Source organism: Sinocyclocheilus anshuiensis, unplaced genomic scaffold (genome assembly GCF_001515605.1).
Source record: "Sinocyclocheilus anshuiensis isolate Anshui unplaced genomic scaffold, SAMN03320099.WGS_v1.1 scaffold391, whole genome shotgun sequence".
Lineage (NCBI taxonomy): Eukaryota > Metazoa > Chordata > Actinopteri > Cypriniformes > Cyprinidae > Sinocyclocheilus > Sinocyclocheilus anshuiensis.
The window spans coordinates 1,191,040-1,210,637 of NW_015548229.1; the positions used below are offsets into that span (position 1 = coordinate 1,191,040).

The following is a 19,598-nucleotide window of genomic DNA, read 5'->3' on the forward strand; positions in this document are numbered from 1 at the left end:
CACAGGCAGGGACTTGGTAGTATGGCGCAGTGGGTATTCTCGTTCCCAAAGCGAATCTCGACGCAGCTCGAGGTCCTGAAGGGGAACTCATTATCTGTGCTCTTTTTTCATGTATACAATCATTTCGATTTAAATCAATATTTAATGTTCATGAATGTATTTATTTTCTAGGTAGCCATGCAATAATTGGGATAATGTATGATTATTTGGACATTAATGCAAAATAAACCCCTTCCGGGTATAATATAAGACCCCTCTTCCATTACACTGCACACACTTGATACACTGTATCTCATCTTTTATTTTGTGTGAATATATGCATATAGAGGGACCACTCTGATGATGCTGTTCTGTTTCCTAGAAACCAAAATGCAGCTAAAGAACTCAGAAGCCAGCAGGGAGCTCACTGCCTGTATTAAAACACAGATATGAGAGAGAGAGAGAGAAAGAGAGAGAAAGGTGCTAATTCAGTCTCACAGATCTGAGAACAAGAAGTAAGAAGAGTCACACATCACAAGTAATATGAAAAATGTTATGTGAAGGGGGGGAAAGGAGATTTGATTAAAAGTGAGAGAAGTTAAAACAGGTGCCATAGTGAAAGTTTCAGTGTTGCTGTCATATGGTGCACATAGACTTTTATGTGTCTGTTCTTTGACTGAAGACTGTATTCACTGTAGTGTGTGTGTGTGTGTGTGTGTGTGTGTGTGTGTGTGTGTGTGTTTGTGTGTGTGTGTGTATTCTGACTTCACTTCACTGTTTCTCGCTCTTTTCTGTGTGTTTGGGCTTTTGGGAATTTTTGGGCAGAGTTCACTCTACAATTTTTAAAGATGAAACATCATTTTGTTGCAGTCAGATGGTGAAGTTTGTCCCTGCTGAATACACATTAGATCATGCATTGTCAGAAACCTGTATATCTAATGCTGCATACAGGTTTTCTTAATTAATTGCAGTGCATTTATTATGTCTGATCGTTGTGACTGGATGAGGCATGTTTAAAGCAGTTCTAAAATGCTAATAAATGCACACCTGTGACTGCACACAGTAGCACTATAAAAAAAGACATTATGAGTACTTTTATAATGCATTACAGGCTTCAAGTAGTACTGAAATGAAAATTAATATATTCATGAACCATTACACTGTGTAATAAGGCAGCTCTTCCTTTGTGTATTTGTGAAATGGTAGCATTAGCCAATCACAATTTGATGATGATGTTATCACAAATAATTATGAATTTGGCATGATCTTGCATTATTGTTTTGCAAGTATTGTCAAAATATAGTTTATATATATATATATGACATACAACATCAACATTAAATGCAAAAAAACTAAGCCACTGAAATGTAATCTATAGACAAACCTGTGATTGCATACCATCAAGTTCTATCCTGTAAACTATAATGAATTCAATAAAATGCAGAGTTCTTCCTCATCTTGACTTGTTTGGGTCAAAATCCCACTCTATTTTCTCAATGTTTCTTGATTGCTCTCATATGAAAATAATGCAAAGAAGCCCTGCACACTGAGAGCTTCTTGATAAATCTTTGCACAGAAACCATATTCTATTTAGTAGAACTGTGTAAGCAGTAGAGGTGCCGCCCTGCCCCACGTACCGTAGGACTTGTGCTGCGCAGCACTGCACAGTAAAGAGCTTTTTGTTGCTACATGATATCAGTAAAACCATAACTCAAAGTGTGCTACAATGCAGCAAGGGAATAAGACGGGGAGAGAGAGAGAAACGGAGAGAGATGAAGAGAGTTTTAGAGGTAAATAGACTGTCAGAGTGAAAATGGCTCTCTGCAGAGTGTAGCAGATGGATACTGTCTCAGAGGCAGTGTCCTCCTTCTGTGATGAGAAAGACAGGAGAATCACTTCTCTCTTTCCCTCTCTCCTTCCTTTCCTCTCAGTCCTTCCCCTCCCTCTCCATCTCTTCATCAAGCGCGTGGCAGATGGGATGCAAGAATGATTTAGGCCACTAAAGCCGTGCAGAGATTGTCACTTACACTGGCTTTCATGACTTCGGGTTGTCCTCTAAAATGGCTGCAGACACGTCAGAAGAACAGAACAAGAGAGCTGTCACTTTGCTCTGGATCTATGATCCAACAGTGAGCAGAGAAAACAGTGAGGGAAATAGTAATATGCTCAGATGCTCGAAGAAAGACTGTTGGGTGAATTCACCAAACTGCACTTTAGCTCTCAGTTGTTTCGATGAGGGGCCAACCTGATCTCATTTCTGTGGAGAAGTAAAAATGGACACAAATGAGAAACAAATGGTTGGCATACGGTAAGAGTTTATTTATTTTATGTGAGATTGGTTAATTTTATTTTATTTTGAGATTACTCTGGTCTGGTCTATTCTCTTTATTATTATTTGATCACTCTGGTCTAGGGATGGTAAGATTCACCGATTCGCATCGGTGCATCGGCAAAAAAGTTATTGATGCGATGCATCAATTTAAAAAAGTGTGCATCGGATACAAGTTGGCATTTGTATCGTGATGCATCGTTTCTAATATGTTTGCATTGGTTAAAAACAATATATTTATATATAATTATTAGTAGATGTGCTATACTTTTATTTTTTAGAAAGTGACCAATAACTTATAACCAATATTTTATATGTAGACTGATTTCTCTTCTCTAAAATGTTTCTCAAGAGTGTTCTCTCATCACCACTGCTGCTACGTGAATATTACGTATCACAACACTACGGAGACTGAGGCGTGTCCTGACAGTCACATAGAATATAGATTAACATGGCAGAGGTAGAGCTGCATCATCCACCAAATACTTACAATGAACCAAAGAAATAAAAGCGAGCTATCTGTACTATATTGGATTGCATAGTATCATTTTTTTTTTTTTTCCATTTCATCATACTGCATTGAATCGTAATAGGGGTGAATATTTTACTTTACTTTACTTTACTTTACTTATTTTATTTATTTTTTTATATTGCTCTGGTCTTTTCTGGTCTATTTTCTTTATTTTATTTGATTATTTATTTGTGTTTTTATTTTATTTTTATTTTATGAGAGATTACCCTAGTCTCTATTTTGTCTCTATTTTTTAAAGTTTAATTTAGTTCAATATTACTTTAGTTTAGGTCTCTTTCTCAGAGAGAGAGAAAAAAAAAAAAAAAGACAAACATTAGCCTAAAGCAAATGCTCTCAAAAATAAATAAATTTTAAAAAAAAAACAACATTGAGGTGCACTAAAGCTCTCGTTTGTGATTGTTAGAAATCTCTTCGCATGAAACTTGACTGATCATCCGCCCAACATGTCTTTGTGACACTGCAGGGCTCAAGTCCAAAAGAAATAATGCAAACTGCTCGCTGCTGCATGGCATCATGAATAATCGGAAGCAAGATCTCTTGTCAATGTTAACCGCCTTCGGAAATCAAAACTGTCATTTCCTGCAGGTGTTGAGCGATTTATTTCTCACATTTCAACGCAGGCAACCGGAAAACACAATGTCTGAGTGGCCTTCTCACCTTCGGCTGCCAAAAGATATTGGAAATTGGCTCGCACCACTGAATGAATATTCATGAGCTGTTGGGGAGATATGTTCACAATGTAATCCCGGTTGTATGAGTATAATCTCAGCCTCTCTCTGAGTGTTTGTGTGTGTGTAAGTGCTTTCATTGGTGAGCGTCTGATCTTTCTGAACTTTTATGCATATTTCTTGATGTAGGATGGGAGAGTTTGGCAGTCAGTGTACATTATTTGAGCATTCACAAAAACATAGGCCTACGTAGCAGCACAGAAAGCAAACCTGTTATTATTTCTCACCTCCCCAAAAGCGTCTTCCAGGTCTGTTGCTTTTAAGCTGTTCATGTGCTGTAAAATATGTCTTTTCTAAGATTATTTGTGTACAAACATCTCATAAACATTAGGGTTCTCACACGTTCACACTGCTTTTGGCTCTGTGATCTCATTCACAGGTATTCATATGTACAGCAAACATATTTGTGCATATTTGGATAAATGAAGATAAAACGTACAATAAAAATGTAAGGTCAGCTTCTAAAATGTAACCAATAGCTGGACTTGACGTAGAAACTTTTTAATGCCAAACTTATAAATTAAAAATCTGTCTAATTGAACGTGTTAAGTATGCAAAAATTTAATGTGATTCATTTTATATTATAAAAATATTTAATTAAATATTATTTAAAATATTATGGTATGATATTAATTAAATAATTTATAATAAGAAGAACAATAATAATAATAATAATAATAATACTTAAATATTTTATTAATATCATAATATTACTATATTTGTATCACTTTACATTATTATTATTATTATTATTATTATTATTATTATTATTACTGACAGTAAATAATTAGACTACAACAATAAAAAGACTACAATAACAATAAAATGTTATAAATATTTAAATTAATATGATATATCAATATTTTTTTCATATTTATGCAACTTAGTTTATTTTATTTATTTATTTGGCCATTTTCTGGGCTAAATATTAAGCTTAAATTATGCACATTTTAGCTGTTTCTTGTTAAAAGCAGTTATGCTTTGTTTATATTTATATATTATACTTATAATATACAATTTTTATAATTATATAGTATTAAAAAAATAATAATATTTAATTTTTATATTTGTGATAATTATATTTTTCCTTACATTTTTGTGGCATTTCCTTCTTTATATCTGTAAATTTATATTTGTTTTATTTTTTCTGTTTTACTGACAGATAATAGTCGTGTGATTAGGTGCTATTCTTTGGAGACCCACCACTTAGATCCAATAATGAACCACTATGCAAATAAGTATAGTGTTCATTTCTTTAAAAATAATGTTCAATCTATGTCATAGTAATTGGTCAGCTTCACTGTTAGAGCGATTACTCTTCCATCTGCCTGACAATGTGTTCTAACAGCAGTTATCGTTAGTCTTTCTCTCTTCTGCCGTGGGTAGTTTGACCCTCCATACCCTCCTCTCTCCTTCTGTAGTTTGATATCAGCAGAGGGTCCAGACTGAGAAATCACAGCAGGTCATGAAAATACTCGCTCCAGGCAACACAAGGCCTCATTCTCTTCCTCGCTGTCTATTTCTCTGCTCTAATGTTATCGACTCTTGGTAGTTTTTGGTCTTACTTGCTCTTATCAGTCTTCCTCCTCTTTGTTAATGTTCGCACATATATTTTATTGTCTTAGGGTGCTTTCACACTTGGTTCGATTGCTTGGTCCGAACCAGAGTTCGATTGCTCCCACCTCCCCCTGCCCCTGCTGGACTGTGTTCACATTATATTATTTGGGTCCGAACCGCGGTTCGTTTGCGTCATCCAGCCATATTACTGTGATCAAATCTGAATTTTCGGCATCATTACTCCAGTCTTCAGTCACATGATCCTTCAGAAATCATTCTAATATGCTGATTTTACTTACTAAAGTATATCAGTGAAAACTAACTGACCTCTTAAAGGAAAACTTTTTCCATCCAACTGTGCATAACAACGTTTTTCCATTGTTCTTTTGATAAACTGTTTCAAACTTCATGTTCCACTGGTGATATTCCAGTTTGCTGCTATAAATGATACAGATTTGGCAGCAGAACCCAATACTGATGTTGTAATCTTAGCCATTATGACATGAAATGCATATCCTGCTGTTCTCTGATCAGACAGTAGAGAAAGTCCCCACTGCTCTATGAATGCCTCGCTACTGGAGACCAGCTGCCATTGATTGAATACAGCTGTGAGCCGTTACCAATGGACTGACAGGAAAAGAAAAGCGGGTGGAGGAGTGGGGGATTGAAAGGGTGTTTTAATTATAATCAGCAATACAATCATTACATCAGCGCTCTAATTGAAGAGCAACTCAGGAGGTGCCAACACACACACAGTCTGGTGCACAGTCTGGTGACTCTCCATCGGTGTAATGGTTTTTATACTGTACAAACTGTATTTTCTATCTCCCTACACCTAAACCTACCCCTTACAGAAAACTACAGGCAATTTTTGAATTTCATAAAACACCGTTTTATATGTTTTTAAGCCTTTTGTTTTACGGGGACACAGGAAGTGTTCTCATAAACCATGTTTATGTTGTAGTACCCATGTCATTATACACATTTGTGTCCTCATAAACCATATATACCTGTACACACACACACACACACGATATCAATGATATAGCGACGCGATGACGTATGGCGGATATACGTTCCCTAGCGTGCACAACAACAACACCACAAACCCAATAGATGTGTTCGACTTGAAACAGCGCTGTGCAGACTGATCGCTGTATGACATCAAAGTATCGCGAGAGCGGTTCTAGAGCATATTCGAGTGCATACTCTTACCTTCAAAAATAGGCGAGGTGCATATCTTTAGTGAAACAACGCGGAGAGCCGCTTCTGAAACGTGCCGCGGCTCCGCTGGTGTAAACACAAGCATTGACTAGAGTGGCCACGTCGGAGCCGTAACGCGTTGCAGACGCGTACAGTGTAAATAAGGGGTAAGTCACTCTCGCGGTATTTTGACGTCATACACCGATCGGTCTGCTTCAAGTCGAACACACCTATTGGGTTTGTGGTGGTGGTGGTGGTGTTGTTGTTGTGCGTGCTAGGGAATGTAAATGCACCATACGTCATCGCGTCGCTATATCAAGGATATAAAGACTTCAAAAATAGGCGAGGCGCATATCTTTAGCGAAGCGGCGCGGACACTTTTGAAACGTGCCACGGCTCCGCTGCTGTAAACACAAGCATTGACTAGAGTGGCCACGTCGGAGATGTAACGTGCCGCAGACGCGTGCAGTGCAAATAAAGGGCAAGTCACTCTCGCGGTATTTTGACGTCATACACCGATCAGTCTGCTTCAAGTCGAACACACAGCTGCTGCTGCCACCTTATGACAACAGATTTACACTTCAAATTAGGTCGTCTTTCATCGATGACAGTAGCTCATTGGAAAAGGATGGAAAATGCCTTCATTTTGTTTGCACTAATAAATGCTGCTGCCTGCCAGCTGCAATCACCAATAAAACATTGTTCCATGTTTTATTTTTTTCTATATCGTCATAAATATCGTTATCGCAAATATTCTTGAAATATCGTGATACAATTTTGAGGCTATATCGCCCACCCCTAATTTTTACAATCTCAAACAAACTAATTCTGTATGATTTATAAGCTTTTGTACCCATGGGGACCACAATTTAGGTCCCCACAGTGACACAAGTCCCCATGAGTTGGTGTGTATTCAGGTTTAAGTCCCCACCAGTATAGAAAAACCTGTACAGACACACACGCACACACACACACACACACACACTGGAGTGGTTTAAATCTGAAACATACCTTGTCAAATCCAGTCCACAGGCTAATACCCCATTGCCTCACCCTGAGAGAACAGCAGCGCCGAGGGTAAAGCCCATTGGTTCACCCAGGGCCATCTTGGCATGTCTCTGGGACGCTTTTTATGTAGTAATAGGCATACAGTACATCTTCTGCTTGAATGGGGAAAGATGGAAATCTACAAAACTGTTTGTCAAATTTATGCTTCAGTAACATGTCAAAGCAACAGTGAGCAATGGTATCATTTTTTTAGACCCATTTTACTTATGTATAGATAGATAGATAGATATAGGTGTTAATCTGGCACATGGTGCTAATTTCCTTAATTATATGACAAATTCCTCAAATTTTCACTGAGATTGTAAAATGGCGGGTCGCTCTAAAGTGACTGAGTCCCTCCGACAGCAGGTTGTCCAGATGAAGGCTAAAGGGATGACCCTTTCGGCCACTGAAAGAGAAGCTGGTCGTTCCAATGACACTAATTCATTCAAGTCCCCCCAAAAAGGTTGGTTGTCCATGTAAGACAAATCTTCACTTTAGTGATGAGAGCAAGTTTAATTTATTTGGGTCTGATGGGAAACATTTTGTGTCAAACTAGGGAAAGACTTAACCCTGAGTGCGTAAAGAAGTCAGTGAAAGGTGGAGGAGGAAGTGTCATGGTTTGGGGATGTTTTGTGCAGCAGGAGTTGTGCCTCTTATACAGGCCTACATGCCTGGTGAATGCAAATGTTTATCAGAACCTCCTTCAACAACATGCAGTTCCTTTCCTGCAAGCATCTCCCAATCAGCCTGCAATTTTCATGCAAGGAAATGCTCTCGTCACACTGCAAAACGGGTAAAGCAGATCATTGAAGCTAAAAACATTGAAATAATGAAATGGCCAGCCCAGAGTCTTGATCTAAACACAACTGAAAATCTCTGGAAAATCCTTCACTCTGTTTTCCACAAAATAAAGGTTTTTTTTTAAATGCCTTGGATATTTTGTCAAACATGTTAGTAGAACAGTGGTATACATACAGCTAATATTCCTTCAGATTTTGAGCGATGAAGATTAACAATATTTCAGAAAATAATCAAGTATTTATAGTTTATCTAATTTTGATCTCCACTGTATATTAAATATTATATATATGAATTTTACTTGCTTATATAGAATACACTTATATTTCTCCTCACCTTTGTGGCATTTATTTTCTAACTTTATATTTATATTCACTTTTTTGTACTCATAGAAATTAGATTTTTTTTGTAAACCCCCTGTTTTAAATACTGCTTTGCTGGAGCTACATTGAACGATTAGTCCATGGAGCACAAAAGGAGATAGATAGCTATTGACTGCTGAGACAAGTATTGTCCAAAAAGGACATAAAAGTGCAATAAAAACAGTCCAGTGCAACTTGTGTGCTTTCTTCGAAAGTCTTCTAAAGCCATACGATAGCTTTGTGTTAGGCCAGATCGAAATTTGAGTCATTATTCACTAAACATTTTATGTTGTTGAGTTTTATATGAGTCTCCTGTAATAACCCCACACATTGAGAACCACTGCATTGTCTGTTTATAGATGCATGCAGTGCAATGCATGTTTGTGGACTTGTTTTGTTGAAGTGTTGCTATCCAGCTCATTGATTTAGTTTAACCCTTTTGACAGCTCAAAGACACGGGTATGTTTAGATTAGTTCAGTTTTTGTCAGAAAACGCTGACACACTTGGGTTCTTGAGAGGAGTCATTCCTGACAGATAAGGATGCACTTGTGTTATTTGTTACCACAATACATTTATATAGGCCTGTACGTTTGAATTTGTCTCTCTCTCTGATGGAAGTCTTGGTTTAACAATGGACTCGTTTTATAGGCGACACCGGTGACTAAATGCGAGCTGAATTATTTCCTGAGTGAAGAGCTTGCTCAAACATGAGGATTATCCAATAATCCAGAACATATTTTTAATCCATGTACATTTTTAAAGGGATTTCAACTGTTTACACTTTAAAGGATTTGAAACCAATGACAGTATTAGAATCAGAAGCTTGCATGTGCTGTTGGAGGCAGGGCCGGATTTACCTCTAATCGTGACATAGGCAAAACTAATTTTTGCCCCCATTATTTGTTGTGTTTCCGTCCTGAAATCTTATGTGTGTTGAACTAATTTCTTACGCACCTCATAAACCTTCCATTGCAAATTCCAAAATGTCATTTTAGAGCTAATAACAGAGGCTTGAGCCATTGATATGTAGTCTAATGCAGTTATTAGAGAGAGCGAGAGAGAGAGAGAGAGAGAGAGAGAGATTAAGCGCGTGTGAACCTGCATCTGTGCTTCTCTCAGCAGTGTTCAGCAGCAGCGTCTACTAATAGTGAATCTTTAAGTTGAACTGCTTCAAGAACCTCGCTACTGAGAAATGTCATGTAGCTTTTCAGCTGCGAAACTATTGATAAATTCGCACAGTGCTGACAACAAGTTTGTCCATGTCTCCACGTATGCTGTCTGTACTGTGTGTGCATCTGCGGAGAGAGCGGGAGAAAGAAAGCGTGATTTCGGTACATAAACAGGTGGAAAACATGGAAATAGTTGTCATTTTTTACCCTATTACTTGTTATATTTATTTACAATCTCTTCTGGGTTTTTTTTTTTTTTTACTGTTGTAGATAGCCCATAGTATAACAAAAAATATGATATATCTCTTCATTGTGTTTGGGCCCCCCTGTACGAGCGAGCATAGTCACATGCCTAGAATGCCTATGCGTAAATTCGGCCCTGGTTGGAGGCTTTCGTTGAGTTCTAGAGTCTCGTGCATGAACAAGTGATTGTGGTTAGTTAGTTGTTGGATGTTTCTGTCATCCTGAAATGAGCTGCTTTTAAAGAAACTTCTGCAAACTGTTGGATGCAAACACAATAAAATTATATTTAAAATGTATTTACTGTATATTATATTCAATAAGAATGTCAAATTAATGCATGTACAATGAAAAATATGTTGTAACAATTTTTTTTCCCTCAGAATTTGCTAGGACATTTCTAAATAGAACGCTTGAAATAGTATTATCTTGTAAAATATACTCCAATAATCTTGTAGTTACAGTTTCGAAAAATCATTTTTTACAGTGTACAGAATATGTCTTATAAAATCAGGGGTGTAGTTATCATTTCACAAGTGAAGGGGAATATTACTTTTTTTTTGACATGTTTGACAAGGTTTATTTTTCTCTTATTTCTTACTTTTAATTGGCTAAGAAATTAAATTCACTGCTGGACAATAGCAATAATTTTTATTCTATGTTATTTTCAATCAATTTTACGATTTGTTTATATACTACAGACACTTTTTTCCATTTTTATCACAGAATAAGGCACAATAGTTTCTATACTGTAATAAATGCAATGTCAATTAGCACTGCATTATTCATATACTTTATTTATTACCTGCAGATGACTTGAAAAACACACATTAACAATATATTGTCTCAATCATGTGTTTAATGTCTTCACGTTTCATCAGTCCAAACATTTCTGCTTAAACTGTGATAGCTGGATGATTTAGTCCATATAAGGGATTTCCTGGCACATCATAAGTTATTACTTCTATGAGTCTGTCTTGGACTTTTTGCGTGTCAAGTATGAATGAAACATTCACATCACCTCAATCGGGATACGAATTAAATATCACACCATGCAGAGACTATCCTGTCTCTTTGAATTTAAATCTAGATTTATTCACACCGGCCCTCTATGTGAACACACTTGCCTGAAAAAGTGCAGGGATCGAATTGACATGTTATTAAAAGTGTGAGTGTATTGCATTGCAGCTATTACAGTTTCATACGTTTTTTGTTTGCATGAAGTTCCTTTGGTTTTGCAACCCCTTGAGTTTTTTTTTTCTTTCTCCAGCTTCTTTGAAACACAGTATTCCCATTGAAAGCAACATTCTCTGATGCAGCATAAACTGTCATTTTCAGGTATCATTAGCTATATGTAACCATAGACTTGTTTTGTCAAGTCTACTTGCTGTGGTAATTGACAGCATGCAGAATCCTGTAGATTTCTCACATTTAATTATATTTTATAACATGTGTGACCTTTTTAAACCTTGATGAGAGTGCTGTTGGTGCATAGAAAGGGATTAGCATTTCTGCATTCATTAAACTAAATATGCCGCTCGCAACTCCACACTATGATCTCTCACTTCATTTCATGTTTAAATGTCTGTGTTCTGTTTTTTTTTTTTTTTACCAAAGCATTGACTAAAGAGTCTTATGCTTTTCTGGTTTAGCAACCTTCTATATCACCAAGAACACTCAAAATGTTGTATTTCAGGTTACCCGAGCGCAACTCATCCTTCTGAGAGATAATCATTTTGCATTAGATATGCTTTTAGGCCTACATGTTCATATTAACTCGTCTACATGCTGCTAATTTAGGATGAGAAACTATGTTAGACTGCATTGTGAATGTGTTCTGTCTCCACCGCAGTCACTGCAGATGACTGAATCCAAAGGTATTACATTATGGCAGGCCTTGTTAAATAACGAAATATTGATTATAACTAGGAGCTAATTAGTTACGGACTTACTGTACCAAGCATCTGTTGTTTTGGGTCTCTGTGGGGAAATTTCATAAATTTCTTCTTTTAATGCAATAGTTCACCCAAAAATGAAAAATGTCTTAATTTACTCACCCCCATGTTGGTCCGACTTTCACAAAAGATGAAATGGCATGAAAGAATGTCCAATCTACTCTTTTCCATTCAGCGATGGTGGATGCTGAGAGTAAATTATATTCATTTTGGGGTGAATTGTCATGTAAATTGCCATTTTACTTGCGTAATGTAACATCTTTTAGAGTGAAAGAAAATATTCAATGACAAAAATGGTAAAAAGTGGTTGTCCCACACCACAGTGAAGCCACAGTGATTGTAAAAACTGACTAAAAAGCTAATTGGGTATTGGTTAACATTATCAGGGGAAATTCATTTCAGAACAAACACTTTCTCTTGGAATAACATGCACTGATGAATCTTGTAGAGTAAGTCTAGCAACATGTATTAGTAAAATAAACAGGGGCAAACATGTTGGCTTGAACTTCACAAAAAGGCACATTAAGCAATGATGCCATACTCATAATTAAATGTCTTTTGAGATGTTTCCTTTCTTGTGGTATTTTGAAACCATATGAAACATTAAAATTGTTTGTCCATCTCATCTTTTCACAGGAGATTCAACATGGCCATTGCTGTCGTCTTACATGTTTGTTGCATCCGGGCTTGAACGCGTCTGCGTTCTTCCTCAAGTGCTCTTAGAGTGCATGATGTCAATGCATTTCTGCTGCCTTTCCAAGATGAACGACTGAAATATGAACCTCATTCAAGCTTTCTGGACCTCCAGTCCTACGTCTGATTAAATCAAGCCCCTCAAACGACCATCCGAGGCAGGGAATAAGGAATAGACGTGGCTGCTGGTTGGTGGCAGTGGAGGACGAGGAGGTGGCGGAGGAGGGGGGTTTGCAAACCATCTATTTCCTTTGGAATATATCATTTGTGGAATACCACTGTGTTTTTGGATTATTTCAGAACTTTGGGAGTTTTGCTGTAGTTTTTGGAATCATTTCGGAATATTGGGTATTTTGCTCCTGTTCGCAGTCATGAAGGTGAACCCGAGATATTGTTTGTGTCCTGTACTTTTGTGCCTGTGTTTTCTGGAGAGGGGTTATGAGGCAAGCCATCACGGCCAAGCCAAAATCATTTCCAGGAGCCACAATGCAACTCACAACCACAACCAGACTAAGGACGGGGAAACAGAGGTCCACCATCGGCCCAAACGCGGATGGATATGGAACCAGTTCTTTGTCTTAGAGGAACACATCGGTCCAGATGCACAATATGTAGGAAAGGTAAGCATTTCATTTTCAGTTCTGGTTTGATAATCTGGTTTGCCTGGACTAGTTTGCAGGTTTTAGAGGATTTGGGGGCATTTGTCAGCTTGGCCGACCAGCTAAACCAGCTTGCCAATACTAGCAGACCAGGTTGACCAACTTATACCAACTAATTTGTCTTAGCCAATAGTTGATATACCTGGGTCATGGAATTAATTTACTGTATTTACTTATAACATCCAAGTGAAAGATAAAAAACACCAACATGTCAGAAAAAAATAAAAACCAGAATCACTGAGTTGTAAAAAGGATCACCCCCTCCTAAAAATGAGACTATGTAAACTCAATCAGATATAGCTGATCACTTTCTCAATGGCACACAAAGCCATTTGACTTTCAACTGTGATCAGATGTGGTCATTTTGCTTAGCTTCAATGGCACACAAAGCCATTTGACTTTCAACTGTGATCAGCTGTGGTCATTTTGATTAGCTCAGCATGAAAACTCAGCTCTCCTGGAGAATTTCCGTTCTCAGTAGTGCAACTGAAGCAAACAATCAGCTATGGGTGGCAAGGCACTCTCATAAGATCTCCGGGATAAAGTTGTGGACAGGCACAAGTCAGGAGATTGATACAAAAAAAAATTAATAGGCTTTATCAATGCCTAGAAGCACAGTGAAGTCTATTATTAAGAAGTGGAAGATATTTGGTATAACACAGACCCTCCCTGGATCAGGACTTCGCTCCAAACTGGATAAAAGAGCCAGGAGGAAACTGGTCAGAGAGGCGACCAAGAGGCCTACAGCAACTCTGATGCAGCTGCAGGAATTTACAACAAAGAGTGGACATTGCGTGCACGTGACAACAATATCACAAATTCTACACAAATGTTGTAAGGAAACAGCCACTCCTCTAGAAAGGCCACATGCAGTTGCGACTGAGCTGAAACAAAACACACCTTGAACATTCTGAGTCCACATGGAAAAAGGTGTTATGGTCAGATGATACTAAAATTGAATTATTTGGCCTCAACACTAAAAGATATGTCTGGAAGAAATCCAATACAGCTCACCATTCAATTCCTACAGTAAAGCATGGAGGTGGTAATATCCTCTTATGGGGCTGTTTCTCTGCAGCAGCGACTGGAGCACTTGTCAGGATAGAAGGAAAAATGGATGGTGCAAAATATCGTCTTGAGGAAAATCTGCTGCCCTCTGCCAGAAAGTTGTCAATAGGAAGAAGGTTTACCTCCCAACATGACAATAACCCAAAGCGCACAGTGGTTGAAGGAGAAAAATGTCCCTGCATGGCCTAGTCAGAGCCCAGACTTAAACCCCATTGAAAATCTGTGGAATGACTTGAAGACTGCAGTCCACAAACTGTCCCCATCAGATTGAACTAAACTTGAAAGAAGAGTGGGCAGATATTGCAAAGTCTAGATGTGCAAAGTTAGTAGAGACATATTCCAACAGACTAAAGGCTGTAGTTAAAGCGAAAGGTGGTTCAACAAAATACTGACACAAGGAGGTGATCCTTTTTCCAACTCAGTGGGTCTTTTTTTTTTTTAAATGTTGGTGTTATATCCATCACTTGGATGTTATAAGTTGCAGTAAATACAGCTGGATAAAACAAAAACTGTCTGTCTTCATTTCAGGCTGCAAAGCAACAAAATGTGATTATTTTAAAGGTGGGTGATTCTGTTCTATACCCGCTGTACAATAACCTTTAAGTTATGTTACACCAATGAATAATGATCTGCTACCTGCCGTTGGACAAAACATTGGTGTGCACGAGGCTTTGGTTTGTTTTCCTTGAAGGCAAGGTCTTTAAATGGGTATATCAAAACTCAAATTTGGATTTAAACTAGCATAAGGTGGTTTGGTTGGTTTTAGTTTCCCAGCCTGACCAGCTGATAAGTGTCCAAAACCCCTTTATCAAATAGATCCACCTGGCCATTTTGGCTGCCTTTAAGACCAGCAAATACATTGGGCATGTTGATGTTATTTTAAACATTGATATAACAGCAGTCTAATGTTGAAACATGTTAGACCCTCATGAACAACATAAATTTGTAAATCAAGCAAGTGACCTTTTGCTCTTTCTCTGACCTTATTCCTTCACTTGTCTATACCCGCCGGCCTTGATCGATAATGTCTTTGCACGGAGTTAGCTTAGCACAGCAAAACAGCAGCTCGGATCTGCAGCTTGACTTATTGGTTTGTGTTTGAGATTTGACAGCCTTCATCACTTTGGCTAGAGTCATGCCGGTTCTCCTGTGTTTGCCTCACGGGCTTGTCGAGCTTGTGAAACATGAATTTTGTGTCCATGCCAAATCGCAAATAGGGCCATGAATCTATTAGCATTAGCAAGTCAGTCTGGAGTCAAAGTGGAAACTTTTGCACTTACCACATTTGGGTGTATTTTACTAAATTAATGCTATAGGCTAATTTGGTTCTTTTATTTTCATACATGGAGAGCTTTTGTGCATGAAGGAAGTATTACTTTTTTCAGATTACAACGATTCTTCTTCAAATAACTTCTTTACTTTTAGAGTTCTTCTTTACCTAGCTAATATAGACTAATTCATTTTATATTTATGTGTCACTTTCACTAACTTTTCCTCCCAAAATGCTGTTTGAAATATTAGACTTTGAAAATATTTGCAATAATAAATAATGTGGCAAATGGATTGCTGACAGGACATACCATTTTACTGTCCTCCCAAGAAGAACCCAATCATTTCTGTCTCTTATATTTTCAAAATTGGGCCATGAATAAACATTATTTTATTTCATTTTATTTTATTTATTTTATTATTTTGTAACAATTTAAAATAAAATGTGTGGGAATTGTCCTGCAGTGTAATCTTAATCATAAATTGAAGTAAATAAACAAATGAAAAACGTGTATATTCAAATGGAAAACAGTTTTTTATTATTAATTGTTATTTATTTTTTGATTTTACCTTATAATAATTTTTTTGTTTTTACTGTTGATCAAATGAATACAGCCTTTGTAAGCTTTAGAGACTATATATAATATATTTCAAATATGACGTGGTCATGAATTTAAATTAATTAATTAAAATCTTACACTTGTTATACTGCACATTTTAGATTATTATTGTTTTGTTTTTTTTAGAATTTATTAACAACAACAAAACAATAATACAATTCATACTGCAGGACCATTGAAATTCACTACTGAAAAAAAATACTGCAAAAATGTAACAAAATAAACGTATATATTTATGCAGAAAATATATTTTTTTAATTAAGAATCCATTTGTCAGATATAAACATATATTCATCGTCACCAGTACCTTTTCACATAGCAGTAACAGTTCAATGAAGGACACACCGTCACTGTCCTTGAAATCCCCAGTACTCAAAAAGTGCATTAGGCATTGTAAATTGATTCAATAAGCGTTGTTTAATGGGTACTGTGAGAGTGTTAGCGGGGGGCGCTGCTCCATCCCAGTGTCCTCTTTTATCTTTGTGTATCTCTCTCTCTCTCTCTCTCTCTCTCTCTCTCTCTCTCTCTCTCTTTCTGAAGCGGAGATTGATTCAGCAGGTCATGTCCGTGTGCTTTACGTCTCTTTACTGAAGCGTCACACAATGAGGCCGCAGGAAGCTGGTTAAGTTGTCTGTGTGCAGATTGCCTTCTCTTATCTTCAGAAATATGGAAATGTGTGGTGGTTGATCATTATTCAGGGTACTCAAGCATAAGGTAATGCAGGGAAAAGAGCAACAGACGTGCAGACAGAGAAAGAGAGAAAGAGAGAAAAGAGACAGACATTATTTGTCACTTGCTGCCTTCAAATCATGTTGGAATGATGGTATTCATGAGGTTAGCGGTCAGGAAGGGCATAATATGTTGGAAATGAGCAGGTTTATGATACCTGGAGAAAGATATCCGTTAGCATTCATATGCATGTTAATGGCAGCTGCTCAGCTCTCGTAGAAAGTATGCAATTTTAAATGTTTTGATTTTATATTATGGATTTATTATTATTGTTTATGTGTTGAATTTATGTTTTTAAAAAGACGCTGCAGAGCATGACATTATATCACGACCGTTGCAGTGTTCGAAGAAATTTTGCGCGCTCAAAGTCTAGTGTCCACGACTTTATATGATTATAGCTGCAGAAATATCTACTATAATATAAAGAAATATTTGCAATTAAAGTGTTGCTTGCAAAAAGAAAATGTTTTGTCTAAATATAAAACTACTTACTGTAGTTACTTTATCAATGGAATTTAAATAGAATTATGAAACCATAATGGAGGAAGCAAGTTGTTTTTAATCATAAATTGGCCATATTTACAGTGGTCTAAAAACACATTTCATGTCCAGTGTTATTTTAGTATTGAGTTTTTATTCATATTTTGAAATAGTTTTTATTATTATATTTTCCGTTTTAGTGTTTTTTAGTGTAAAGTTTTTGTCTTTTTAAGTAGTTTTTGTAATTGTTATTTCTACATATTTTTTATACATTTTTATTTAAATTTTACTTTTATTTTAGTACATTAAAGTGCATTAAAATTAGTACATTAAAAAAGTATCAACTAAATAAAAATGAGAAATATTGCTAAATTAAACTAAAATAACTAAATATGAGAAATTGACAACTAGCTGATTTTTTTTTTCCCCTAGTAACAAGTTTCAGTTGTTTTTCTTTTTCTTTTTGTTATTAGGATTTAATGCCCCTGACTCTTGTAGAAGAATAGTGATAAAAAAAGACTGCTAATTTAGCTGGTTAATGATGTGACAGACAACATCACATCATTCTCTGTGCTTAAATAATTAATATGAAGCATAAAATACAGATCAAGCATAAATTAGTACCAAAACATCTAAATTAGAATACACCTCTCAGCATAATTCCAACTTCTGAACTCATAAGTATAAACATCCCAAGAGGACTTAAAGGCAACAATGGAAAATTGCCTCTGCGAGACAAAATCTAGTACAAAAATGCATCTGTGTGACAATCAGATGAATGAGATGACTATGCAAAAAGGTTTACATTTACATCTTCATGAGGTTTTAAAACCGTATACGCAAACCTGAGCTATGTATCTGAGCTTTTATATTGAGTAAAATCAGACTGGAAAAAATGGCAGTATTAGTGAGGCTTGTGTGAAGTTTAAAGCCACAGACGGGTGGATTCTTTCTTTTCCTGTGGCCTGACATTGTAACTGGAGTGCTACATGGGTATTAAACAGAAAAAAAATGGCAGTATTAGTGAGGCTTGTGTGAAGTTTAAAGCCACAGACGGGTGGATTCTTTCTTTTCCAGTGGCCTGACATTGTAACTGGAGTGCTACATGGGTATTAAACAGATGGCAGTAATTTAAAATTGCATTACTTCAAAACCGAGCCTTATCGGGTTGCTAATTGCATGCAATAATAATTATTTTTCTGTCTTCCTTTATTAGCATATCTGCACGACTGCTTCAGAAGAGCGCTGATTGGTTCACTGGCTACAGCAGGTTGGATTAAGATGCCCTGAAGCCCTCTGGCCACCGCTGCGCTCTGTACTCAAACAGTTTACAAAAATTGAACAGAGTTTACAGCGTCAACAGAATATGCTAATCCTCAACGATATAATGCCATTAAGAGTAAGCTGTTATGAGGGATTTAGTTTGACATGCACATGCAAAAGGCAAGGTCCCAAGATCATTAGTGTGGCTAACTCCCTCATATTTAATTACCGCCTCTATCGCAGGGGCTGGTAAAATATGGCCATGATGCGAAATGACCCTTAATTAGATCGGCAAAGACTCTAGACAATTAATCCTTCAGCCCCTTCGTTTGTGTGTATGTGTGAGTGGATGTGTTTATTCTGAGGCTCTGCTTAATTAAAACTTGCAGATGCTTGCAGTAGCACAGGAAAAGTTCCCGTGAGGGACAAACTGAGATGATAGACCCTGCCTTCCTTCCTACTGCTCTTTATTTTCTTGCATTCATGTGGTTGAGTGCCTTACTGATGGCATCCTTATCCTCAAAGTTGGACTAAAGGGACCAGAAAAGCTGTTTCGTCAAGAGACTCACACTGTCTTTAGGGGTCGAAGTACAATGTGATTAGAGTAATCACCTCATCAGCTGTCCATGAAGCAATTTTGTAATGAACATATTATGGGTAAACAACTTGTATGTATGTATGGAATATGTATGGAAGTCCATATCTCGCAACTGTGACTATTTCTCATAATAAGGACTTTGTCTCACAGTGAGACTTTTAGCTTTTACTTATTTGACAACCATTTCATCTGAGGCAGGAACAGGCTTTCATAAATACTGTATATGCTAAATAACAAAATGAAAACAATTTTATTTGTGTGTGTGTGTGGGGTGTGTGTATATTATATTATATTATATTATATTATATTATATTAT

At 36.8% G+C, this 19,598-nt stretch overlaps 1 protein-coding gene across 9 annotated transcripts in view; it reads left to right on the top strand.

Annotated features, from left to right (window-relative positions):
• LOC107654555 (cadherin-18-like) overlaps positions 1-19,598 on the top strand; it is a 172,803-nt gene that overhangs the window by 67,730 nt on the left and 85,475 nt on the right. For all 9 annotated transcript variants that reach the window (XM_016441685.1, XM_016441689.1, XM_016441680.1 and 6 more), the window contains one exon: positions 12,540-13,216. In XM_016441685.1, coding sequence (XP_016297171.1) covers positions 12,968-13,216 — 249 coding nt within the window. In that variant the 5' untranslated portion in view covers positions 12,540-12,967. The remainder of the gene's footprint in view (positions 1-12,539; positions 13,217-19,598) is intronic.